At 39.9% G+C, this 26879-nt stretch overlaps 1 protein-coding gene across 4 annotated transcripts in view; it reads left to right on the forward strand.

Annotated features, from left to right (window-relative positions):
- Nucleotides 1-26879, forward strand: part of SNX29 (sorting nexin 29) — a 459980-nt gene that overhangs the window by 156395 nt on the left and 276706 nt on the right. For all 4 annotated transcript variants that reach the window (XM_077828715.1, XM_077828713.1, XM_077828712.1 and 1 more), the window contains one exon: nucleotides 26041-26147. In XM_077828715.1, the coding sequence (XP_077684841.1) occupies nucleotides 26041-26147 (107 nt within the window). The remainder of the gene's footprint in view (nucleotides 1-26040; nucleotides 26148-26879) is intronic.

The following is a 26879-nucleotide window of genomic DNA, read 5'->3' on the forward strand; positions in this document are numbered from 1 at the left end:
GCCTGAGTGTCCTTGACTTCCATTGACTGAATTGTGTGTTAACTTGCAAACTGGTGTATGCCTTTATTATTGCAAGAAAATATGAAAGTAAAGAGAGACCGAGCTTTAGAAAGTACAATCGAACAAATGAACAAAATTAATCTTGAGTTACCTAGTGCCATCTGGTGTGTTCCTTCCATCTGGCAAAACTCTTTCAACTGGTGGTGGTTTTATTTTCCTAGAGGATCTCAATTAAAAGTAGCTGTACAGTATAAATTTCAGAAATGTGTAAGTCAAAGGCAATTATAAAAAATAATATATAGTTGTAAAATGACTCCTGTATCTGCTACAGAAATTCTGCTTCTACTGCTTGTTCTCAGACTGAGCAAAGATTTTAAAAATGTTAACAGATTATATCAGTCATACTCAGACCGAGGCTCAGGAGCTGCAAGTGGCTCTTTAATGTGTCTTCTGCGACTCTTTGCAGGACATGACATTAAAATACTGTGTGGTTTAATTATTAACCAATCGAAGTTATTAACTGGTCAGGATGCTTTTACTGTGTTAATAACCAATTGTAAACAATATGTACTAGTCTAGCAAATTCTTCCATCCTCATACGCGTGCAGCACCAATCACTGTTAATGAAAACTCTTAGTGTGCTTTTGAGAACAGAACAGACTGCTGAGGTCCCAAGTCAGGAAACATCTCTATTCATCCAGGGTGTTTAAGCATGTGCTTAAACTAAGGATCTGCATAAATGCCTCACTGTTTTGGGGTCTAAAATCTGTATGTATGTTGACATTGTGGAGGAGAAGAGGAATATTTGTAATAGACATTTAATTTGCAGTGATGATAAAACTTTCATTTACAAACATGATTTCTATTAAAAATGCTAATTCCTAAAATTTGAAAAAATACATATTTTTTGAGACGGTAACAGTAGTTTAGAGATTGGTAAGAATCTCCATATTAATTCATCCTAATAATAAATGTTCAAAAGCAGATGTTCAATATGCCAGGATTCACGTTACCTATATTCTACTAGTTTGCCTCACTGTTAAAGAAAACTTATTCATTTGTTTTTTGCTTTTTTTTAAATTGGCAGGTTTCTTTTTCAAACAAGCTGGAGAAATTATCTAATAAACTTCATTTAACTGTATGTGTTAAATGCTTGACCTAGGAACAATGTGAATTTATTGTAGCACTGTGCCAATTCTCCTCCTCCTTCTGGTTACATAGCTGTCACAGGACTTGGATGATGAACAGTGAAACATAATTTTTGGTACAACAAGAGCATCTGGCTACTTGGCAGTTTTAGCAGTTGTCTTGGCAGTTTGGGAATAGGTTTAGGATCTCTAGCATGGTTGAAATGGTGAGTATTGTCTGGTCTCCTGGTTTGCTTGGGTGCCATTTTCTTTTTAATATACTAGTGATTTCTAAAAATGTTTAGTTTTCATTTATGTGCAGCTCTCTCATGAATTATTTATACAGATATTTTTCTCTCTATGATAATATTTTCTGCAGCTATAGTTGCACTGATATGTGCATTAACAGAGAAAACTGTGTTGTTCAAATGCTTGTCTGTGTGTATATTCCACTATGGGTGCTCATGTGCTCCATGAACCTGAGACCAGAGAATTTTTGTAAGTAGTGTCTGTTGGTCCATACCTGCGCTGCAGCTCTCCTTGTGCTTCGCACTAAGGGTGTTAAGGGCAGGGCAGACAGCTGCATGGCCTCAGTCAGAATCCTCCAGTGTACAGAACTCATTCTTTCTTTTCTTCCTGTAAATATTCACACTTATATATTATTCAGTGTTTTTATGGTTCCCTAGTGTTAGAATCTTCATCCCGGGGAACCCTTCCTGTCTCCCAGTGTGGGGCTTAAATTATGCCCAGACCCAGGTTTCAAAAACTACATCTCCTGTCACCACTCTTTTTGGTCTACAGCCTCGGAGAAGCTTGTATCTCCACTAAGTGTGGTATCTGCTGCTCTTTTACTCACAGTACATGGCAGCCTTGAGAGCTTTGGTGTTGGAAGCACCTTATGGAGTGTGCAATCAGGTGCCGGTCGGACCCAGGCCAAGGAGATCCCCTGAACATTGGCCAGAGTTGGCAAGGAGTGTAACCCCTAATAATATGTCTGACTCAGAAGCAGAGGGAAAGACCCTTTGGCTGGGCCTCCTCATAACCATGAAAGCAGGTCCCCTTCTTGACCCTCTAAGGGGAGAGATCCCTCCTGAACCCAAATCAGATGAGCTTTCATGCTAAAGCCATGAGGACTTAAGCCCTCCTAAGCCACAGATGCATGTTGAAGACGAATAGACTTTGGTAGCATCCTCCACATCAACTTTGACCCTGACTGTGGTGCCACCAATAATGAAAGACTGGGTCTTGAAGGACTGGGAACTACTGGCAGCACTGAAAACCGTGATGTTGGAGACTCATTCATGGCTCCATAAGGAACTGCTCTCTATATCTACTCTGGTGGTACAGAGTGACAAGACACAATCTCCAAAGGTGCCAGACATTTATATCTTCATCCTCATGTACCCAAAGTATCCCTTGTTATCAGGACCAATCCTCACCAAAGAGATACCAACAGCTGTGGGAATCCAGGACACTGGGAATATTGCCTATCCCATCCACTAGCTGCAGTTTACTCTCAGTGGAGCCAGTGACACCACCAATGGACCCAGATCCAACCGTTCCCTCTTCAAGAGAATCAGATGTACTTGTGGAACCAGCTTCTCCCCCACACATGGAATTCAGCCCAGATAGGGGTTCAAGAAGCTTCTGGAACCAGTCTCAGCCATGTAGACAGGAACTTGTTCCTCTGGACCAATGATACTCAATGCTTTGGGGGCCAAGGCAACACGCCTTGGGACCCATACACACAGAGTACCTGGAATACATTCCAACAGGGAGTATTACCACCCCTTTCCTCCAAGAGCTCAGTCTGAACTCCCTGAGCTCACAGAAGAAGGGGAAGATGAGCCAGATCTACTAGTACCACCACTTCAGATGGGGTATTATCCCTTCCACCCAAAAAGGCAGTTGGTCCAGCCTCTCTGTTTCCCCTGGACAATCATAGACAGTTCTTCAAGTGATTGCACATGTCCATTTGACTTTAAGTATGTGTGTGCTGTGACAAAATTCCTCCTCTGCCTTGGTGGGTCCCGGGCTTATTGGCGGATTTGTTTGCCTCAGAGATTCATGGCAGCCCTCAGCTGGCCACTTTTGCCAGTGGCTCAAACCTGCCTTTCACTCAGCTAACCTCATCATGGGCCAGCATGGGAAAAAGGAGGAGAATAGCCCCTGCAGTCTCTGCTGGCCCATCTAGTGGATCAGGGGACAGGACGGAGACTTTCCCCTCTGGTGGGACCCACAGTCTAGGTCAACTCCTCTTATATCAAATAGGGAGTTGGGGGGATGGGGGGAACCTGGGCCCGCCCTCTACTCCAGCCGAGGGCCCTGTGGATTGCAGCTATCTACAGTGTCTCCTGTAGCAGCTGCGTGACAGCTACAACTCCCTGGGCTACTTCCCCATGGCCTCCTCCTAACACCTTCTTTATCCTCACCACAGGACCTTCCTCCTGATGTCTGAAAATGCTTGTATTCCTCAGTCCTCCAGCAGTATGCCTTCTCACTCTCAGCTCCTTGTGCGCCTCTTTCCCCAGCTCCTCGCATGCACCTCTCTAACTGAAGTGAGGTCCTTTTTAAAACCAGGTGCCCTGATTAGCTTGCCTGTCCTAATTGATTCTAGTAGCTTCTTAATTGTCTCCAGGTGTCCTAATTAGCCTGCATGCCTTAATTGGTTCCAGCAACTTCCTGATTGTTGTGGAACAGCCCATTAGCTTACTCAGGAAAAAGGGACCTGCTTAATCTGGGACTAATATATCTACCTTCTGTCACTCTCCTGTAGCTATCTGGCCTGACCCTGTCACAGTGACCAGTTCACCAGATTGAAAATTTTTACCTTATCAGTACCCATTGAGGTGCCCTCTGCTGGCTTGTGCTGCTGCATGATGATATAAAGGGCAGAGCCACCCCCCTCAGTTCCTTCTTACTGTCTGTGATCAGTAGTTGGAGCATGTTAGCTTCCTTCTGTAAGTGTTTTTTACTTTCAGAGAATTGCTTCTCTTGTATGTAGTTGTAATTTTATTGTTAGTTGAGTATAGGTTTCATTTTCTTAGTTGTTTTGTAGTCTAGCAGAACTATCAGTTCCTACTTGTTCTGGGTGCTGATGCCTGGCACTCAGGATTGCCTTGGTCTCAAAGCTTTAAGACTTGCACCAGCTGCATGAAATCCATGCGAGAGAATGACTTTAATTCTTGGTGTTAAAAGTACCTTGGTGGGGGTCATATCCAGGACAAGTGCCAGATCAGCAGAGACTTTACACCCTGAACTAGAAAGGATAGGGAGGTAAGGCTCTGTCAGTTTCTCATGGAGGTGGCTCTGTGTCCACCCTCAGAGCTTTAAACAATAAACAAGCTGAGAGTGCTTGATCACTGGGTAGAGTGCCACTGGTGTTTCCTGATACTAATCTCACCTCAGGCAGCATTGTCATCTCTGGCACCAGGGCCTGTGCTGTTGAGACCAACTGCTGCTGGAGTACCGACGCTCTGTGGTACCGACTCCAATTCAACAACAGTAACATCAGGGGAACCTCTCAGTCCTGGTAACACTGGAGGCATATGCAACAGCATGTAGTCTCCTGTGTGTCTCAGTATCAGACTCTCTATACTGGTTCAGTATAGTGGTTCAGGAGACATCTCATCTTGTACCTATAAACCTTTAGACTACATAGGATTTACCTGAAGGTAGAGTGCAACTTTCAGTGTTGTGGACAGCTTTGGACCCTCTGCACCTCCTCACCTGGTGCCATCACAGGGCAAGCCTTGTGTGCTTTTTTTGGTACCATCATCTCCAGAGTATTTACTGTGCTCCCTAGTCAGGTGAATCGGGATCATCTTCCAAATTGGAGGCTGGCTCATATTTGTCTCTTTTGGATAGGAATTGGCACTCTCCATCCAAGGGTTTTCACCCTTGGTATCCAGTAGAGGGTCTGTGTTGGTCAAGGGACACGGATCCTTGGTCTGGAAGAAGATTGAGGTCCAGTGTCCTACTGGTGGCCCTGTTGGAACTCGTTGGTTTCCTGCCTTCCCCCAGATCCCTGAGTAAATGCCAGGATAGTTCGCATGAAGAGGCACATGAAGTCACTCCAGTACTGAATTGAGTGTTGAGTAGGAGCAAACTGCCCTAGCAGGATCTCTGTCAAAGAGTTAAGGGACATTCTACCTCAGCTTGCTCTGTGTTCCTCCTCCTTATCCCCTGACAAAGTGGTAGTGTCTGATGTATCCTCACCTCTTCAGGATGATTACAGGGTGTTTCAGGACCTGTTGAAGAGGGTAGCTACCTCCCAGGACATTCAAGAGAGCACACATTGATTGGTGGACATTTTGGGTTCAACAGGGCCCTCTGAAGTAGCTTTCCCTGTAAAGAAAGCCATTATGTAACCCCAAAAGATTTTGTGGCAAATGCCATCTTTTTTACCACCCACTGCCCAAAGACCTCAGAGGAAAAGAAACTCTTTTACCTCAAAATTGCGAGGTTAAGAAACTCTTATCTTTTTGGTAGCAAAATTTATTCTACTGCCAGACTATAATTTCATATTGTGAACCATCAAGACCTACTTGGAAGAGTATTCTTAGATTTTTCAGACAAGTTACTGGAGGATGTCAGCCAAAGAGTTTCAGGCAGTAGTGGATGAAGGAAAGCTGGATATTAGGACCTCTCTTCAGGCTGCTTTGGATGGGATAGGCTCTATGGCCAGGGCCATGGCATCTGCTATAAGAATGCACACGTGTTCACGGCTTTAGATGTCTGGTCTTCCACAGAAACTCCAGTAGACTATCCAGGATCTCCCCTTTGAGTGTCCGACCCTCTTTTCCCAGCAGAATGTTAAGCTCCACAGTTTCAAGGATTCCAGTGCTATGCTGAAGTCTTTGGGTGATTTATATTCCACTTCCTAAAAAGAAGCAATTTAGCCCTCAGTCATTTCACCATTTCCAGCCTTTTACCCCTAGACAACCTGACCAGTCTAGGAGAAAAGTCAGGAGTCAGAGGAGGAGACCATCACCACCTCATTTTTTGTCTGCAGTGAGTTCATCCAGACAGCCTGAGAATGCCAAACAGTCTGTTTGACTGACTAGTTGAAGATAGCTTACCAGTTTGCTTTATGTCAGCTTCTTCTATCCCTATTTTTTCTAACAAGGTATCCCACTTCCTAAGTGCTTGGACCCATATTACCACCGACGAATGGTGAAAGCACGGTGGAAATGGGATATACCTTTCAGTTTATTTTTATTCCTTCCTTCTATCCTTCTTCCCTGTCTGTCTTCAGGGACCCCTCATGAGAATATCCTCCTCCTGTTTGGAGCCAGAGAGAAGATCCTTCATCTCCTCAAAGGGAAAGGGTTTTATTCATGTTACTTCCTACTTCTGAGGGCAAAAGGAGGTTTCAGACCCACATTAGACCTGTAAGAGCTAAACAAATATATAAATATATGGGGGGAGGGATAGCTCAGTGGTTTGAGCATTGGCCTGCTAAACCCAGGGTTGTGAGTTCAATCCTTGAGGGGGCCATTTAGGGATCTGGGGCAAAAATTGGGGATTGGTCCTGCTTTGAGCAGGGGGTTGGACTAGATGACCTCCTGAGGTCCCTTCCAACCCTGATAGTCTATGATTCTATGATAAAGAAAATCAAATATCACATGGTCACCGTAACATCCATTATCTACTCCCTGTCTCCCAGCAACTGTTATGTTGCCCTTAATTCGAGGGACACTTATTTTCTGTTTCAATCCATCAAAGCCTCAGGAGTTTCAAGAGATTTATCAACCAATCCCACTGTCAGTTTACAACCTGCCCTTTGGCCTATCCGCAGCCCCATGTATATTTACAAAATGCGTGATGGTGTATTCCAAAGCAAACGAAGAGTTCAAGTGTTTCTGTACTTGGATGACTGGGTGGTGAGATCAGTTCAAGAGCAAGGTAGAATTCGGTGTGTCCAAGATCCAGTCCATCTTCAGAGTGGCCTCATGTACATATGGGGTTCGGATCCCAGGCTTTTATCTCAGGAAGTCACAGTTATTATTAGGTTTCAAGCACACACATACACGTATGCTGTCGCAGTAGGTTTAGAGCATCCTAAACATTTATATTTACCCAAGGTCTGAGATGGTTTCAGGGAATTGGCAGCGGGCCCTCCTTCCATCTACTTGCTGGGGAGTGCCAGATGCTTACCCAAAGAAAAGCTTCCTCGGACTGCTCCAAAGTATATTCCTTCCGTTCTCATGGTACATTAGCTCCCTGTTTCATCTTCACATTGTGATTAGAAAAACTGCAAATATATAGCTGTTTGGCCTTGCCGTCTCAGGATCCTAAAAATTATTTCTAGCTATGTGATATTTGATTTTCAGCTAGCAGTGGCTGAACACACAAGATAGCTGACTGCAGTACTGTGAAGTTCTGGAGTTACACACAGGAATGTCACATGTGGGGGTTACACTATTGGTTTACTCCCCAATTTGTCACTCACTGGACATGTTGGCTTGAGTGCTCACAGCAGCCTTAGCCTTCTTGAACTGGTGGGTGGACCCAACAAACATATATAGAGGAGTTCCTTTCATTCTTCCACAACCCACATTGACTCCTGGTATAGACGCTTCTTCCCTAGGTTGGGGAGTCCACCTGTGAAATCTGCAGACTCAAGGTCTCTGGCCTGGCCAAGATTTAGCTCTCCACATAAACATAAGGGAGTTAAGAGTTAATCATCTAGCTTGTCACGTTTTCTTCCCCCACATCAAGAGAGAGAATTTATTACTGATAACACAGCAGTGAGGTTGTACGTGAACAGCCAAGGGAGGTTGGGTCTTTTATGCCAAGTGGGAGATCTCACATTTGGGAGATTTGTATCACCAAGATTCACCTCAAAGCCTCCCTCCTTCTGGGTGACCAGAATAATCTGGCAGACCGCTTAAGCAGATCTTTCACCAGTCATTATGAGTGATCTCTCTGGCCAGATATAATGAGACACATTGTGTAACCAGAGAATCCATTGCCATCATACCTCCTTATAAGGCTCTAACTATTATAACCCAAGCATTCTCACTGAAATACATTCAGTCTGCACTTATTTCCTTTTCACTCACCATACACACGCAGAAAATAGCATCTTCATTTTATTTTAAAAAGTTTTATGCAGGATGTTTTTATGTAACAGATGTACTCTCTTCACCAGAAGTGCTGGATATAACCATATCATATTTATGAAAATTACTGATTTCAGAAGTGTCTTGCTTAAAGAGTTTTACTGGAAGAAAGATTTAAGAGATTCAGCAGTTCTTAAAATAGTTTTCAAAATTTGCTTCAAATAATAATTAACCCCCAAATATATATATTCTTCCTTGGAGCAACAATCAGTTTCTTGCCTAGAGAGTGTTTAGTCAGATGAGTTACAGTGCCTTTCTTCTACTTTGTAGCAGTCATGTATGTGGTGTGTATTTGGAAAAAAAAAACCAACAGTGTTCAGTTAGGATAAGTCTACACTGCAAAAAAAAAAACCACCCTCTGGCAACAAGTCTCAGAGCCTGGGTCAACTAACTCGGTCTCGTGGTATGAGGCTAAAATAGCAGTGTAGAGTTTCCTGCTCAGTCTGGAGCCTGGGCTCTGAGATCTACCTCTCTCCTGGGCTTTATGCAGAATGCCTTGAATAAGAGATGGCAGCTATAGTTTAGTATGTATTTTTAGCAAATCATGAAAGCCTTATGTGATCTCTGTGGCTTAGGTGGAAATAGGGAAATGTTGGCAGTATATTGCCCAGTTCTACCAGTCGTCGTCTTGTCACCTGGGAAGCTAAGCGGTAAAAGTTACCAAAGAAAGAATAGTATCTAGAGTTACACATATTAGAATAAAATTACAAGGGCTATCAATACTCAAGCTTCTAGGCAGAAACTGATCACCTGCTGGTGTCGGTACAAAATGTTTCCCCATTTTCAGAAGAGCTGTATGCTTTGTAATGTTCTTAACGTATAACTCCATAACTTAGAACTCAGTGCACTAGTCTAGAGATTCTCAAACTGTGGTCCGTGGATCACCAGTGGTCCGCGAGCTCCGTTCAGGTGGTCTGCGGATAGTTCTCTCCAAGGTGTGCGCCTGGGCAGCTGCACACAAGAGAATGAAGGTGCAGGCGTGGCTCCACTAATTAGGTGCCTGGACCCTGGAGAAGACGCACATGTAAGGTGAGGTGGTGGCCTTGGGGGGAATAAAGGGTAGATGGGAGGGGGCAGTGGGGCGAGAAGATGGGGTGGGGGGAATTTGGGCTGCGAGAAAGAGGCGACTTTCCCCAGCTCCAGGGCTGCGGCTGCCAGGGAGAGACGGCCCTCCTTCCCAGCCTCAGCTCTGTGGCTGCTGTGGCCGGGGGGGGGAGGGGAGAGGGAGAGAGCCCCCTCTTTCCCAGCCCCAGCTTAGGGGCTGCCACAGTGGGGGAGAGAGGGCACATCCATCGCATTAGAAAGGTAAGACTACTGATATTAAAATGAGTCGTGTGCTTTTATTTGTAGAACAAAAAAAGTTAATTATTATTAAGGTTTTTTTTTTATATAGCGCTTTTATCCAAAGTGCTTTACAATAGTTAGCTAATGGTACAAACAACATTTGGAAAGATCATTAAGTGGTCCACTGAGACCCTCAGCAATTTTCAAGTGGTCCGTGAAAAAAAAAGTTTGAGAACCACTGCACTAGTCTAATCTGGAGGTGACAAAATATAATAGTAACAAGGTCTGCATCGGAAGAAAAGGTCTCAAATGTCTGGCTAGATGCAGATGATAAAAAGTAGTCCTGGACACACTGCCACCTAATCATTTAAAAGAAGGTAAGGATCAAGTGAATTTCAAATGCAAGTAACAAATGGGTGTATGTACATCCTCTGTCAAGGGGGCTGATATTTGGTTGCTTCATCAACTCAGTGCTACCTGGATTGGGTCCTTTCAGGGCAAGGTACTTGGACACAGGCTTGACGTTAGGCATATGCTCAAGTACCTTGCAGAATCCAAGCTTTAATTTTCAATCAAATAATTTTTCCCATGTCCCGATCTAACCAGACACTGGTTAATGTACCCAACTACACCATATAGGATAGATGAGATGTTGGAGTGGAACTGGGTGCTATAGATGTAATAAAGGCACCATTAACATCTCTCTCCATTAACCCCCCAGTGTCATCTTACATGCATTCAGCAGGATGGATGACAAAAGCAGAGGTCTACATGAGATCCCTCTGGGCAGAACAATTGCTGAAATCTGCCCTTTGGGTTCTCCCAGAGAGAAAGAAGTGGAATCATTCACCTGACCCCTAGCATCCACTTATCTTAACACCTGCAGGTAATTCAGAACACGATTAACAATATTGAAGGTAGCAAATATATTGAACAGTTTTAGTGAGGATACTTGATCTTCATTCTTTGCCAGAAAGAGATGCAACGAGGGCAGTCTGCATACCATACCCAAGTTTGAACCCAGTTTAACCAAAGTGTCAAGGAAATCTTGGCCCTTCAGATACTGTGGGAGAAGTATCTACACACCTTGCTCAACGTTACTCAAAGAGGAAGGTTTCAAACAGGCTTGATAGTTGGCTTGATTTGTCCACATCGAGTGAATTTTGGGGCAGAGGCTATGCAAGTGCTTCCTGGAAAGGCAGCTAGCATACTACTTTGTCGAAAGGAGTGAATAACAATCTTCTCCAACAGTGAGGGCAGTCCCTCCCTATGAGTTTTCTCCAGGCAAGGCATGGCACAAATATTAAAAATTAGAGAATAATTGTGCTATCTGTATGTGTGCTGAGAGTAGGTCCTGTCTTAATCATAATCTCATATTTGCATACAATGTGATGCACTCTATCAGATGCATTTTGGGGGAAGGCATCCAAACCTGAGGTCAAATATGAATAGCATAGGTATACCGTATGTTAAGAATATATTTTCAGCCACCTGAATGAGTTTAGTATTTTGACCTTATTAGTTAGTGTTTTATTTTGATTGCTTGTTCTGTTTTAGTACATTTGTGTAGTGAGTATTTAAAATATAATAGATAAGTAGAAAATTCAAGATCACTTTTAGACTTATGGTAGTTTACAAATTATAGATATATTGGATGTATGCTGGCACTAATATTCATATACTATATTCACTGTTCTATTGTCATTTGCAAAACTGTGCCATTTGTTGTTAATGTTTATTCACTTGTCTGAAATTGGTAAGATATTCCAAGGTGTATTACAAGGCAATCATATTGATAGTGGTAATGCAGTGGTATTTTTGGAATGGCAATTGCAATTATGCACCTATTAAAAGACTGTAGTGTTTCCATCTTGGACATTAAACTCAGTTTTAATGAGAACAAATATTGGTCATGAAAGTAATTTGTCCTAAATTTTTTTGAAAAGTGTCTTAGACCAATTAAAATTTGACCAATATCTCCTCTGAAGGATGACATATTTTACAGTTCAGTATCTTCCTTGCCAATCCCTCATTATATTTTAAGGATTATTTCTGTATTGTATTTTTTTGAAAATAACTTGTTGAAGGACACTAAAATATGTAACACGAGTAATCTTCTGTATAAAACCTAAATCAAGGCAAAATCTTGTTTAAATTAGTTATTGGAGTATTTGAAAAGTAATTGATGGGAAAAATTAACTGGGAATATTGTAATACAAGGTATTATTTTTATTATTTATTATTATTATTATTTATTATTGTTAAGTGTTTATGTATTTTGCAAATGCGATTTGAAACAGACAGTTTGGGTAAACACTTAGCACCTGTTAATTATAGCATTCTATTTTGTTTCTTTTTGGAGTGGAGAAATAGCTCATCCACATAATCTACATTAGTATTTTAATTATGTATTTGAGGTAAAAAGGGGAATTAGTTTTTAGAACAAAATTGTTGTATTTTGAATTAGTAATTTTTTGTCCCCAATATAGTTTTGATTGGCAAGTGATGCCATAGCATTAAGACAAAGTGATTATCAAAATATACATGTTAATTTTCCTTGTAATATTTGTTGCCAATTACATTATCAGCTGAATACCAGATTTCCTTGGTATTCCTCTCAGGACTCCCTCCAGCTGCTGTCAGCACTACTGATCAGACACTTGTTGGTGCTGTCTTTTGTTTTCCTATGCGGGAAATGTTCTTTGCCAGCTTTATCCCTGATCTGTTGTGCTTATCTGGTATAGCGTGTGTTTTTTTAGCTTTAACTCAGTACTTCTGTAAATTTTGCTTTAAACTCATCTGTGTTATAGGACATTCATCCTGGGTACAGGTACTTGTACTGCCTTTGTATTCAATACCTTTCTTGTGTTCACACAGAAAGTATTAATAGATGAGACTGCTATAGCAAGTGATGAAATAAAAATAGTCTTCATTCCTCTTGTGTACATTTCTTTAGTAAGAGTGTAAAGGTTACTGAATTTTTACATTTAGAAACTTTAACAGGTAAGGTATTTACACTATAAAGAGCTACATTTACTATTATGGAGACATCATTTGGAATTCCATAGTTAAGGCCATATCTAGACTTTCACCATGAACTTTTTTTCCAACTTTTCTAACTTCTAATTGGATGAAACAGTTTGAAAAGTTTGGGGGCTATAAGTTAGTTCAGTCTTCTGCCTACTCCTTTATACGAGCTTTTATGAATAAGACTTTGATGCTCAATTCTGAGTGTAAGTTGATGAGTGGATAGATAGGATCATTATATGCTTGGTAGCTATTTCGTAACGGGAAAAAGTTAAAGTTGTTTGGGTTTTGGTGTTAAATTGTTTGTTGGTGTACATATATGAATTGGTATGAAAGTTGATGTCCAGTTGGATTACTGTGTGAAAAAGTTACTGTGTGAATTTCATAGTTTATAATATTTGGGTTGTTTTAAATGATTTATGTAATGGTACACCTTCTTTGGAGTTGTATTTAGCAACCTTAACTGTTTGCTGACAGTATTTTAACATGGATATTTGTTATTGGCTAAGTTCTAATAATGTACACATTATGGTAAAGTCACAAAATGAAGACAGTCCCAATACCAGTTTTAATTAATATATTTCTAACAGAAACTCAAGTGTCATATTGTAGATAATTCCAAAGTGACTATGATTGCTTATTTCTCTTAGCTAAAATCTGGAAAAGTAATGTAAAATGCAACACGCAGCTGAGTGCTGTGGGAACACAACCATGCAGCACCTTCAGCACAGTACTGGCTGGTTCTACAAGTTGTACAAATGCCCTACCTACACTACTGGTAGACCAGCTGCCTCAGCCAGCTGTCTAATTGTTCATCAGATCAACTTTAGCACCATTTTAAAAAAGTAAATTTCTTCCCTCAAGCCATTTTCTCCATTGGTTGAACATAAACATTCACAGAGAGACTTACACTACTTAACTAAATTGATCTGAGTTTAAAAATATGATTATTGGATTTTTTTTATTCCCACTCTCTGAGCTTTTGTCCCCATCAATAAACATTGTAGTTTGTAGCAAGTCATGGTCAAAAATAGTACATAAGACAAAACCAACCACAAAGATTTCAGGTAACCACATATACTGTCTGCAGTGTGAGTAAGAAATTTTATCCTCTCAAATAAAAATAACTGCCAGTGGAGTTCATATACCCCTCCCCTACTTTTTAAAAGGCCTTCAGCTAATTGGTAACCAAGGTGTTTCCCAAGGCAGTACTGTCGCTTTCCTTCAGGTGGAGGATCGAGGTGCCTATACACTCAAGCCAGTACATTACAAGTTACTCTTCTGGCAACAGGGAGGAGGTTTCCATTTGCTGCTTCTGACAGCCTTTTCTTTTTCTTTTTCTTTCCTTTTCTTTGCCTTAGTGTATTTATCATTCTCAACATAAGCTGTACCGAGATATACAAAACTTCATCATGCTTCTGTTACAGGTGGCTGGATTCTCTCTTGGACCCACCCCATTGGTCTGCATCTAAATCTTGCAGGGAGATGCCAGCTGGTGATTTCTGCTGGCTAGCTGTAGCTTGTGCAGCTCATTAACTCCACCATGGAAGTAAGGGAGGGAGGAGCTGTGCTTTGGACACTGGCAGCTGAGGTCTAGTACATAGAGGTCTTTGTAGAGAAACCCTAATAAAAGCTAAGGTTGAGGTTTACATTTTGTGTGGGATGTTTTTTCTTTGGGTTACCAGTAAAAAGAAATCTCGGGAAGGGAGCCTGTTTGCACTAAATACAGTGTGTTTAGATCCTGTTCAAAGCAAACTAGAAACCCTACCTATTTATACCATCATAGTTAGGAAGGGAAGCTCGGAGGAGTCTGAGTTCATTACTACTCTGGTTTCACTTGAAGCCTTTAATGCTCTTATTTACTATATCTGATTGATGTGTTTTGATCAGAGAATACATTCAGGTCTGAAAAGCAGCTAGTTTGATATTCTTTGCTTTCTCTCTTTTCATTATTTTTATGCTTGTTAGCACCCTGCCTGCTTGTTGATCTGATGGCAAGTATTGATCTGATGGATTCTGTGGCATGTGACCATTTCATTTAGGTGAAACTTTTTTCTTGTTTTTTTGCTGTGGCATCTTGTCTCTTATATTATCATATAAAATATATATGAATTGCTTGTTAGCCTACAACAGTGTTTTCCATATCTATTATAGTCTGGTCTTTTATTTTTCTGCTGCTTGTTTCTCTTTTTCTGTGTTGTTCATTGCCTTGTCATTTAAGTACAGGGTGCCTCTTGAGGAAGGAAAAGCAGTCCTCCCTTAAAATTCCTGGATGCAGGCAATCTCCTTTCACTGTTTGTTTGTTTTTTTTAAATCAAGTTTTTGTGTGACCTCATTTCCAGCAATTTTTGATTTTTTTTGTCCATTAGCAAATGTTGTACGTTCTGCCACACTTAATTTTTTTATTGAAGTCATTCTGTTTCACAGCAATATTTCTCTCTTCTGTTACTAGTTACTTTATTGTCTCTTAGGAAATCTGTAGTTGCTCACTGACTTCTGATAATTCATCATTTTGTTACATTTTATTTTTTTCACGTTTTCTCAGAATTCTCCTTTTCTCCCTGTGATGGGTCCCACCAGGGGTGCCACCTGGAACTGGGGTACCATTGAGCCCCCTGACTCACCAGCCTGGGCTTCCTCTCTCACTGTGCTGCTGTGAGAAGCTGCAGACATGCTCCCGTTCATACACTTCTACCAGCATACACACAGCATACACGCCCAGCTGCTGACTCCCTGACTAGCCTCTGTACTAACCAACAGTAGAAAGGCTAAACCCAAGGTAAGTTTCAGCTCCCCAGGCACGCATCCCCCTCTGGATCATAAACCCAAAATTATACTGTCTTGTGCTGCACAGGGAACTGCACAGCTGTAAGCTCATAGAGTTCAGGCTCCCCCGCCCAATATGGAGAGGAATATGCAACAGCCTTTGCCCCTTGAGCTACGATTCCCCAAACACGTCACTCCAACTCACTGGTTTAGATAAAGCAAAAACAAGTTTATTAACTACAAAAGATAGATTTTAATTGATTATAAGTGATAGCAAACAGATCAAAGCAGATTACTGAGTAAATAAACAAAAATGCAAACTGAGCTTAACATACTAGAAAGATAGGATTTGAATTAACAGTCTCTCACCCTGACAGATGATAGAAGTGGGCTGCAGATTCTTAAGGCACAAGCTGCACTTGCTGTACAGCTTGCAATCCCCAGGTCTTTCATACACAGGCTAGACATCCCTTTAGCCTGGGTCAAGCACTTCCCCCAGTTCAGTCTTTGTTTCTCATGTGTTTCCAGGAGTCGTCTTCTGTGGGGAGTGAAGAACAACATTTGATGTCACTCCCTGCCTTATATAGCTTTTACATATGGCGGGAACCATTTGTTTCAAAACTTGGTTCCCAGACTGGTTTGTGGAAAAATACTGACATCCAAAGATGGAGTCCAGAATCATGTGGCCTGGTCACATATCCTTGTAGAGTCATTACTTACAGGCTGTCTGGAGTGTTCTCAGGAAGGCTCACCAGGTGGAGGATAAAATTCTCCTAAGGCCTGTTGTTTTCCATAATGGCTCATTGCCCTGAACAGGCCCTTCCCAACCAGCTATCTAGACTGAAAGCATCTTGTCTAGGGAGTGTTACCCAGGTGGAACATAGTCCACATTTATAACATCAGATACAAAAATGATATATGCACAAATAGGATAATCATATTTATGAAATAATAACTTTTCCAATGACACCTTACACAACCTGTCTTGCATAAAATACATCATAATTATGCTATAATCATATAATAATAATATCACTATGAAGAATATAGGGTGCAGTGTCACACTCCCCAATTCTTGAATCTCTTATAGTTTCTGTTTGTTCTGACAAAGTTACTCATAGACTTTAAGGCCAAAAGGGAACATCATAATCCTTTAGTCTGACTTTCTGCACATTGCACACCATAGAACCTCACCCACTCACTGCTGTAATAGACCCTTAACCTCTGGTTGAGTTACTGAAGTCTAAAATCTTGATTTAAAGACTTCAAGTTACAGAGAGTCCACCATTTACTCTAGTTGAAACAGCAAGTGACCCATGCCCCACATTGCAGAGGAAGGTGAAATCTCGAGAGGGTCTCTGCCAATCTGACATGGGGGACAGTTCCTTCCCAACACCAAATATGGCAGTTAGATGCTGAGTATGTGGGGAAAAACGCACCAGCCAGAAACCTGGGAAAGAATTCTCTGTGATAACTGGACACCCTTCTTCTTAAGTGTCCCTTCTCCAGCTGTTGGAGATATTTGATAATAGCAGTCGTGGTGAGCCACATGCTATTGTAGGCAATCTCATCATACCATCCCCTCCATACATTTATCAAACTCAATCTTAAAACAAGTTTAATTTTTTTTCATCCACCACTCTCATTGGAAGACTGTTGCAGAACTTCACTAGTCTGAGCGTTAGAAACCTTTGTCTAATTTCAAGCCTAAACTTGTTAATGGACAGTTTGTATGCATTTGTTTTTGTGCCAAAAGTGGCCTTTAAGTTAAGTAACTCCCCTCGCTTCCTGGTGTTTATCCCTGTCTTGTATTTATAGAGAGCAATCATATCTCCCTTCAGCCTTCATTTGGTTAAACTAAACAAGCCAAGATCTTTAAGCCTCCTCTCCTAAGGGAGGTTCTCCATTCTTCTGGTCATCCGAGTAGCCCTTCTCTGTACCTGTTCTAATTTGAATTAATCTTTCTTAAACACTAGAGACCAAAATTGCACATGATATTCCTGATGAGGTCTCACTGTGCCTTATATAATGGTAATAATACTTCCTTAGCTCTACTGGAAATTCCTCTCCTGATGCATCCTAGGATTACAATAGCCCTTTTCACAGCTGCATCACATTGGTGGCTCATAGTCATCCTGTGATAAACCAATACACCCAGGTCTTTCTCCTCCTCTGTTGCTTCTACCTGATACATCTCCACCTTATAGCAAAAAATATTTTTGTTAGTTCCTAAGTGTCTGACTTTGCACAATTAAATTTCATTCCATTTCTATTACTCTAGTTTTCCACTTCATCCACATCTTCTTGTATGATATTCTGGTCGTTCTCTGAATTGGTAGTCTCCCCCTGCCCCTCCCAACTTTGTGTCATTCATAGATTTTATTAGCACACTCCTACATTTTATGCCAAGGTCATCAATGAAAATATTAAATAAGATTGGTCCCAAGACCAATCCTTGAGGAACTCCACTAGTACCCTCCCTCCAGCTTGACAAGTCACTTTTCAGCATGACCCTTCGTATTCTCCCATTTAATGTGTTCTTTGCCCACCTTTCAACTCTCAAGTGGATCCCCACCTTCTCCAATGTAACTAATAATTTCCCATATAGAACTGTAACAAAAGCTTTACTGAAATCCCGGTAGATTAGATCTACTCCATTTCCTTTGTCTAGAAAATTTTGGTTATTTTCTCAAAGAAAAAGATGAGTTGGTCTAGTGTGATCTAGCTTTTGTAAAACCATGTTGTATGTTATCCCACTTACTGTTTTACCTTTATGTTCTTAACTACTTTCACTTTCAAAATTTGTTCTAAGACTCTTCATGTAACTGAGGTCAAAGTAAAGGGCCTTTAGTTTCCCAGATCACTTCCCCCCTCCCTTCTTAATTATAGGCACTATATTTGCAGTTCTCCAGCCATAGGGTATGACCCCTGAATTTATGGATTCATTAAAAATCCTTGCTATTGGACTTGCAATTCCATATATCAGTTCCTTTAATATTTTTGGATGGAGAGTATCAGCCAACCCCGCAATTCGGTCCCATTAAGATGTTTGAGTTTGGTTTGCACCTCAGATGTGATAGTTTCTTCTTCCATATCCTTGCTCTCATTAGCTACCCTGCTATTGCCTCCAAGCCTCTCATTACCCTCATTAAAAACTGAGGCAAAGTATTTGTTTAAGTGTTGGGCCATATCTAGATTATCTTTAATTTCCACCCCTATCCTTAGTGCTTATCGGTCCCACTTCTTCTTTCTTTGGTTTCTTTTTATTTATGTTGGTATATAACCTTTTACCATTGGTTTTAATTTCATTTTTAAGGTCCAACTCTGCTTGGCTTTTGGCAGTTCTCACTTTTCTCCCATGCTTTCTGACCTCCAAGAGGTAGCTTTCCTTGGTGATCCATTCCTTCTTCCTTTCTTTGTAGGCTTTCTGCTTTCTCTTAATAATCTGTATGAGATGCTTGTTCATCCAGTCTGGTCTGCAACCCTTCCCTACCAATTTTTTTTCTCTTGCTTGGGATTCAGATAGTTTTTTCTTCAAGTAGCTGCAGCCATGCATTCCACTTAGGTGGTGTGTGTGTGCGTGCGCCCAGGGTGCCAGAGCTGGAGAATTTTGCCTTGTAGTACCAGCAGAGGGTGGATCGTGGGCCTCTTTCTCATAGTCCTTCCTCTGGCTATATGAGGCAGCACTGCCTCTTCCCCTCCTCAATTCCTTCTCACTAACTATGACTGAAGTTGGAGCTCTGTGTAGTTCTTAACCTCACAGTCTCTATCTTGTAGTGACTTTTTTCTAGTTGTACATAGTTGGTGCTTTTAGTGTTGGTTAGATTTAGTTGAGTATTTCCTTGGTGAAACCTCAATGTTGTCTGCCATGAAGGAGAGTGATCCCCAATAGCGTTCCCCACATTCGGTGCTTGTTGTACTTGGACGAGGCCCACGTTGAAGAGTGATATTTGATTTGTAAATCGTTCACGGAACCAAGTCAGGTGGCTAGAAACCTTTGCCTAAAGCAGCTGCTCAAACAGACCATGCAACCAGTTGTATGTCGGATCAAAGGTCTCCCTCAGGTTCTGAGAGTGCTTCCATTTTACACCCTGGAGCCGGTGCCCTCTCCAAAAAGACAGAGAAGAGCTGCCCCCCATTGAGTGCACTGAGGAAAAGATCACATAAGACCAATCAAGAGAACTTCAGGTCTTGTGGAGGCTCTTCTCCTCCAGAAAGAGTGTGGATTGGCACAGAGTTAATGACACAGGATGAAGCAGGTCTCTCAAACTACTCCCTAGTACCCTCGGGAAGTTTAGAGACCCTAGACCATCAACTCTGAGTTTGGCACCAGGGTTTCTGTTGAATCTGGTACTGATAAAGGTGATGCATGAAAATGAAGGAACATAACTTGACTTTCAGACACCAAATTAAGTTTGCAAGAATAAAAAAAAACCCTTCTAGCTTATTACTTTCAAAATTATTAACACACAAAGTATCAAAATATGCCCCCTACCCCACAATAGATCTTTTTAATTGGTTTTGCAGTAGGACCAAAAATTTACAGTTCTGTGAATTTTGTTATAAGCCAGAAGTAATTTTCACTGTCAAGCTGCTTTTCATTTAGCAAAACTTCTGTTTCTAAGAAGCTGCAGTTGCAAGCCAAGTGAGCAAGTGAAAATGTGATTGTGAAGGGTATGATGACAGTTCGGATTTTATAATAATGCGTTCATTCTAAGATGTATTTATGAATCTCTTATACATTTAGATAATTTGCAAGCCATTTAAGAGAGAAAACTTAACATAGAAAAAGTTAACAAAGTAGAAGGAACTGGTCCAACCAGAGAAGCGTATTCAAAGTTGTGATCATTGTCTAGAAAATAAATCTGCAGCCTTTTGAAAGGTAATCCAAACAACTCTCAAAGCTAACTCTCTCCATTCCTAGCGCTCACTCTCTTGCATCTCCAGGCTTGCATCTCTCACCATCTCTTGCTCTTTGTCATCCTTCTTCATGGTTATCCTGATGCCTCTTTAAACAATACGTGGCAAAAACAGGATCATACACCAGTATGGTGAAATACTGGAATTTTGCTGAACTGAAGTGAGCCATCTAAAAAGTGAAAGTCAAATTTAAATTGCACTTAATACTTTTGGCAGAATTTCACAAAACTTGGGAATTGAATGAATTGAAACTGAGTACCTGGAATTGGATAAAAATGTCCAGTTGAAGATGGCAATGAAGATGACACAAAGTGGGAGAAATCAGGATTTCATCCTGCATGCTAGCAACAGCAAAGCACATTAGCTGTCCTGTAACGGGGGATAAAATATAGTATTCTGAGTTTACTATTTGTATATAATCCACACCTCCTGCCACAGAAGTCCTGGTAGTGGAAGTACAAACTTCCCCATAGGATCCTGTCAATATTCATCATTAGGGCCCTACCAAATTCACTGTCCATTTTGGCCAATTTCACTGCCATAGAATTTTAAAAATCGTAAATTTCATGATTTCAGCTATTTAAATCTGAATTTGTAATTGTAGGGGTCCTAACCCAAAAAGGAGTTGTGGTGGGTTATGGTACTGCTACCCTTACTTCTGCATTGCTGCTGGCAGCGGCTCTGCCTTCAGAGCATGGTATGGTATTGCCACCCTTACTTCTGCACTGCTGCCTGCAGAAGTGGGCCCTCAGTCAGCAGTCGCCACTCTCCAGCCACCCACCTCTGCAGGCAGCAGCGCAGAAGTATGGTATTGCCACCTTTACTTCTGCGCTGCTGCTGGTGGGATGCTGCCGTCAGAACTGGGTGCCTGGCCAAGAGCTGCCTATATGCGGTCGCCCAGCTCTGAAGGCAGCCTAGAAGGGTGGCAATACTGCCACCCCCCTAAAATAATCTTGTGACACCCCTGCAATTCCTTTTTGGGTCAGGACCCCCAATTTGAGAAACGCTGGTTTATCCTGTGAAATCTGTATAGTATAGGGTAAAAGCACACAAAAGACCAGATTTCACGGGCGGAGACCAGATTTCACGGTCCGTGATGTGTTTTTCCTGAATTTGGTAGGGCCCTATTAATCAGTTTTGACCTAGAAGGTCCGTATCTGAGGGGTTAAATGGAAGTTCACTCTCCATAGTCATTCATTTCACGTGGGCCACTAGACTGCTTTTGATCACTGCCAGTTTGACTTGGAATTAAATAAGAGCCTTACAAATGAAAGGCTCTGTAATGCACTGGCAATCCCTTGAGCTGTACAGTACCCTGACAAAGTGTATTCTGCTGTAATTTATGCTCAGTCTTTTTGTGTCCCTGAGTTTGATGTCTTAGATCATAGACATGCATTGAAACTCTTTCAAAGAATTGACTGTAGGAAAAGAAAGTAATCCAAGCTTAATAAAAGCAATTCAGGATGTAAAATTACAGTATCTTGCTATATCTACTCTATCATTGTCAAATAGGAATTAAGACTCATCTTAAAAATAATTAACTTAGTCATATGTAGGCTTGATAGAATTCAATTTTTATTTTTTAGAATTTTGACAGACAACACTGATGTTTATTTTAAAGCATTTTTTCTATGTCCATCTATTAAAACTCCACACTTTGAAAAATTGTGGATTTTAAAGTATTTTGGGGGTGGGCGAATTCATATTGACTTACGTTTTTACACTTGTGGGAAATTCTGAGGGGATCAGACAATAGGGATTTCAGGCAATAATTATTTAATCTTCTTCTTCGTATGACTGATATACATGTAGAACAACAACTATAATTTTACATTTAGGTGGTTAAGCCATATAATTGCATCAGGAGTAGCAGAGTGTATCGCTGTGATGCCTCCTTCATATTTGTGAATCAAGCATTGAGTTGTTATAGTTCTGTGGTCTGTTTTAGTTGACCACAGTCACACACTGGAGAGCTTTTAATATTCCATTTGTGCATCAAGTATCTGCATCTGCCATGGTTTGTGTGAACGTGGTGTAGGGTTACCCATAAACTTTGTGGCAGATTGAAGCTAGAGATCTGCTGTTTTGGGTCTTTCACAAGTGTTTATTTGTGACTTCTTGTAAACTCCATTTGACTTTCATTATTTAATGACAGTAGACCTTGACATTCAAAATGTTAAAGCTTTATAACCATTAAAATACAGATTGCCAGTGTAACATGTCAAAATATACAAAATGGATATCCTAAATCAAACTCTAAATTCTCAAGCAGCATTATTTCTACTTTACCTTTCTGTAAATTTGAATTATCAATGAAAATATTTTTTCATTGGTTTGTGTATTCAGTGAAATTGTTGATTACCGACAGTTATCAATAAATATCTGATCCTTCTGAGCCTAAGCAGATGCTGTTCAGTTCTCTAGAGTGTTAGGTTTTGTCTAAATAGTTAATCCATAAAACTTAAATTTCTGCTGTACAGCACATATGAATAAAAACAGCTCTTGCATGTCTTTTAAACTAATTTAGGCAAATTTAGAAAAAGAATGGTAAATTAGATGGGTCTGAAGACAACAAGACCTTAAAAGCAAACCTCAAAAATGTTCTAAACATAAATAACCTAATTTAAAAAAAATATTTTAAAAATACACTTTTAAAAAGTGGTCTTTCTGTACCATAAAAATAATTATTTCTAATTTTAGCATAATATGTTTGAAACTTTGACTTTTGATTTAAGATCAGGATTGCATTCTGCCAATTTTTTTTCCTTTACAATTTTTTATATTTGAACAATATCTTTCTGTTGTGCAGTTATAAATGTAGGATAAAAATTGCCTCTAACTGAGAACAGATGTCTATATAAATCATAATGTTATCAGCTTTGGTGTTGTTAGTGATGGCAGTTATGCATCATTTCACAGCAGATTATTGGCTGCTGATCACATTTTCAAGTAGCACAGGTATATTAGTAGCATACAGTTTGACAAATTACCATTTAAGAACTGTATTTTATTACATATATGATCATTATCTTCTTCCAACCATGCAAATTCAATCTGAGTTCTGAATATCAAGCTATGATCTTTCTTCCTTTTTCGTCACCACCACTAATGACAAGAATCCAGAGCTCCGCTAATAACTGATTTTTTCATTTGCTGGCAGTTCTGAAAAATAGAAAAATAATTTCAGTTCAGGTTGTACCCTAAATGCTGCAGCAACTTGTGTAAGAAAAATTCTGAACATTAGCTATTCTTGCAACACTTAAATAATAGTATTTTAGTCATACCAAGTGATCCAGAATCATATACCAAGTGATTCAGAATATGGACCCAAAATAGTTAATTAAATCTTAACTTTTACGGTCAAGTTGTTTCTGAATGTTCTGAAACATTGTTTTTCTGAATTCAATGATAGTTTCATTGACACATGCTTTTTTAGAAGGGTATTAAATTTTTGGTCACTTGATTCAGAACTAATGCACAGTGATCTGAAAAAGCAATAATTGACTTATTTTCCTCTCCTATCTGATCACTCTCAAATGTTGTTCTGTATTGTTTGTGTAGCCCAGTGGGCTAGCTTGCCTTTATTTTATTTACTGCTTTGCATTATATTCATCAGTAATGCAAGGAGCCTGTAGGCTGTATGCTGTAAGACATTAGCTTCAGCAAGTTAGCATAAGGTTTGATACCTATGCACTTTGAACACATAAACTTTGCACATATAAACAGTCCAACAGAAAACTCCAGTATTAGGGGAGCTGAAAATAGAGTTTAAGGGGAAGTTCTGACCACAGATACATTAGTCAACCACAGAAGTGTCCTGGAAATGAACTGACATACATAACAGGTACATGAGATACATGAGATAAGCCTTGCCTGCTTGCTTGCCTACCTATCTTTTCTTATAAGTTTCTTATTTTCTTATGGGTTTCATTATTTGTTTTATTATAATAGGTTTATAGATTTATATTACAGTATATTTTGGCTGTAACACAAGGGACCTGCAGGTCACATCTTGTATGTTGAGCAAAGGCAAAGTTAGCATACATATGTTTGGGACCTTTCACCTAGATGGATGGTGACGAGCTAATGCATAAGGTCCATATATGGCTGCAACCTTTAACATATAGGATGTGTTAAAGCAGGTTGGCAGAGGGGCTTTCCTAAGTTTATACCCTTTTAAACTTAACAAGTACACCACAACTTGGAATTTTGGAGAGAACTGAAATAACCAGTTAGGACAGAAATAACAAATGTGATATCTAACCATGAAAGAGCCGTGGTAATGAATGGATGTAAATGATAAGTTGAGATCACTGATATACTAATCTATAGGAAAAAACACTCCAACATTAGTAAGGTGAGGAAATACAAATAAGGAAAAGCGGGAAAACCCCCACTGTATATGCACCGAACATTGCGGTGTCAGTGTAATGTATTATAAAAGTGGTATCCCAGCCTAGGGGCAGAAGGAGAGAGAGATGTAGTCCTCGGGAGGTGCCTGAATGATGGCCACTGGTGATGTTGGGGAAGGTAAGGGTGAGGAGGAAGATAATGGCTAACATTTCAGATTGTTCTACAGGAGATGGTGTGAGTATATCGATGTGCAGATGTACATTCTGTAGTATCTCTATCTACCTTACTGAGTTGGGGTATTTCCGACTGTGCTAAATGTATTAATAAACTATATTTGTAAATATAAAAGAGTTCCTATAGCTTGAGTGTTGAAACGGTGCACATCGGGGTTCCCAGCTATATAATAATTGGAATAATACTGGGCCTGATCTTGGGACAAGAACCTGTCAACCCTCAAAGTAATAACTGGGGTTCTTAAGTAATATAATTAATGTGTAATATGAGATCGGGCAACATTGGACTCTCCTTTCATGACTCCATCATAGTTTATTCAGCAAATTTTGATTGACTTGTAGGGAAATGGAATTGTATTCTGAGATTTGTTGAATGTAATTTAGTCAAGGTTATGGAGTTTTGGTGTACTTTTACTCACTGAACAACAGTTCTTTGTTTTTTCAAAATTACAGTATCTTGACTAAGGAAATGTAATCAACTATCTTTGAAACTATGCAAACTTCAAGTTAGGGAGTAGTTATTTATTTTTGGGTCAGGCTTTTAAATTTAATAAAATTGTGTATCTAATTTTAGAACACAGTTATTGTGAACGTGCACACAAAATGACTAACGTCTTAATAATGGTTATTACTTATTTGATTCTTCCTAAATATTCTTGAGGTCTGTCCCCATCAATATGTAGTGTAAAAGTATTGAAGGTCAGCTTCCCCTTTAGTGAAGAACAAATAATCTAATCATAGTAGGTGAATCACAGAACAAATGGGAATTGTAAGTCTGGAAATCATACAGATAACATAAAAAAATAAATTTAAATGTGTTAAAAAGAAATAGGCAGAGATTTTAAGAGTTAAATTTAAAGAGTTAAGAGTTAAATTTTCAGATAGCTTAGGTGTAAAATTATATTGACTGCATGCATGAATTAGGGAACCATGCACACAAATAGCTAATCATTTTCAGTTTTTATGTTTGCTGTTAAGTTATGGGAAGTTAATTAAACCTTATAAGAAAGCACCCTTGGCATTGAAATTACTTTTTCCAGTATTTAGTTTATTGTTTGATATTACTCACATACAATTTGCACCATATTAGGATACTTATTTTCAAGGATTTTTTAAAAGCTGTTCATTTTCAAAAAAGTGTTTAAGAGCTTCTACATTTATTTCCTTTGTAGGCTACTCTTGTATTTTTTTGTTTTGTTTTAGTTCTGCCAAACCTTTGGAATATTGATGGGGAATTTACCATACCTGAACAAAAGCAAATAGAAAACCATGAGGAACTAGCAAACTCCTATGAAAGAAAACTAATTGAGGTAAGAATCTGTTACACTTCAGAAGTTTTTTATGGAGATAGTAGCTTAAAGGTCATGCTGTCAGACAGCTGTGGCAGTTGGGCCAAGTAATCCACCATCTCATACAAACAATTAAGAGGTTGCGTTCAAATTAGCTGTAGAGTCAGGGTGGTAACTGGTTGAGTTATCTCTGATATCGCAGCGGTCTGGGACTCTTGGCATGACATAGATACAGACCTTGCTGTTGCACAGCTGTAATTCATAAAGTCAAAATGGCTGAGAATTTAAAAATTTGGATGGTAACAGACTGCAAATCCCAGTAATGATTCAACCTTGTGATAATCTGAACAAAACGAGTTCTAAACCACATAGCTGTTTCCATTTCTTCACAATGACTCCACAGAAAGTCTAGGCTTCAGAGTGACACACAGGTCGACAATCCTGGAATTTTATTATGTAGATAATAGCAGTGACTTAATAGTTCAAGGTGAAAGACAATTTCCATTCTTATCCTGAATTTTGGTGTCTCCCTTTAATTCTTTAAAGAAGCAGTCTGATATTTCTAATGCTTTGAACTGTTTATTTCAAAAGTTGTAAGTTGATTGAAGAAGCTATAATTTTTAGCCATGGAAATTTTGAGAACTAACTTTTTTTTCCTTTTGGGAAAAGTATTCTTAACATCCACATTTTAGTACCAAAATAGAGTTACACTTTAGCAGTTTCAAATGTATCATATATACTTGTTCTCAGTTT

Source organism: Eretmochelys imbricata, chromosome 10 (assembly GCF_965152235.1).
Source record: "Eretmochelys imbricata isolate rEreImb1 chromosome 10, rEreImb1.hap1, whole genome shotgun sequence".
Taxonomy (NCBI): domain Eukaryota; kingdom Metazoa; phylum Chordata; order Testudines; family Cheloniidae; genus Eretmochelys; species Eretmochelys imbricata.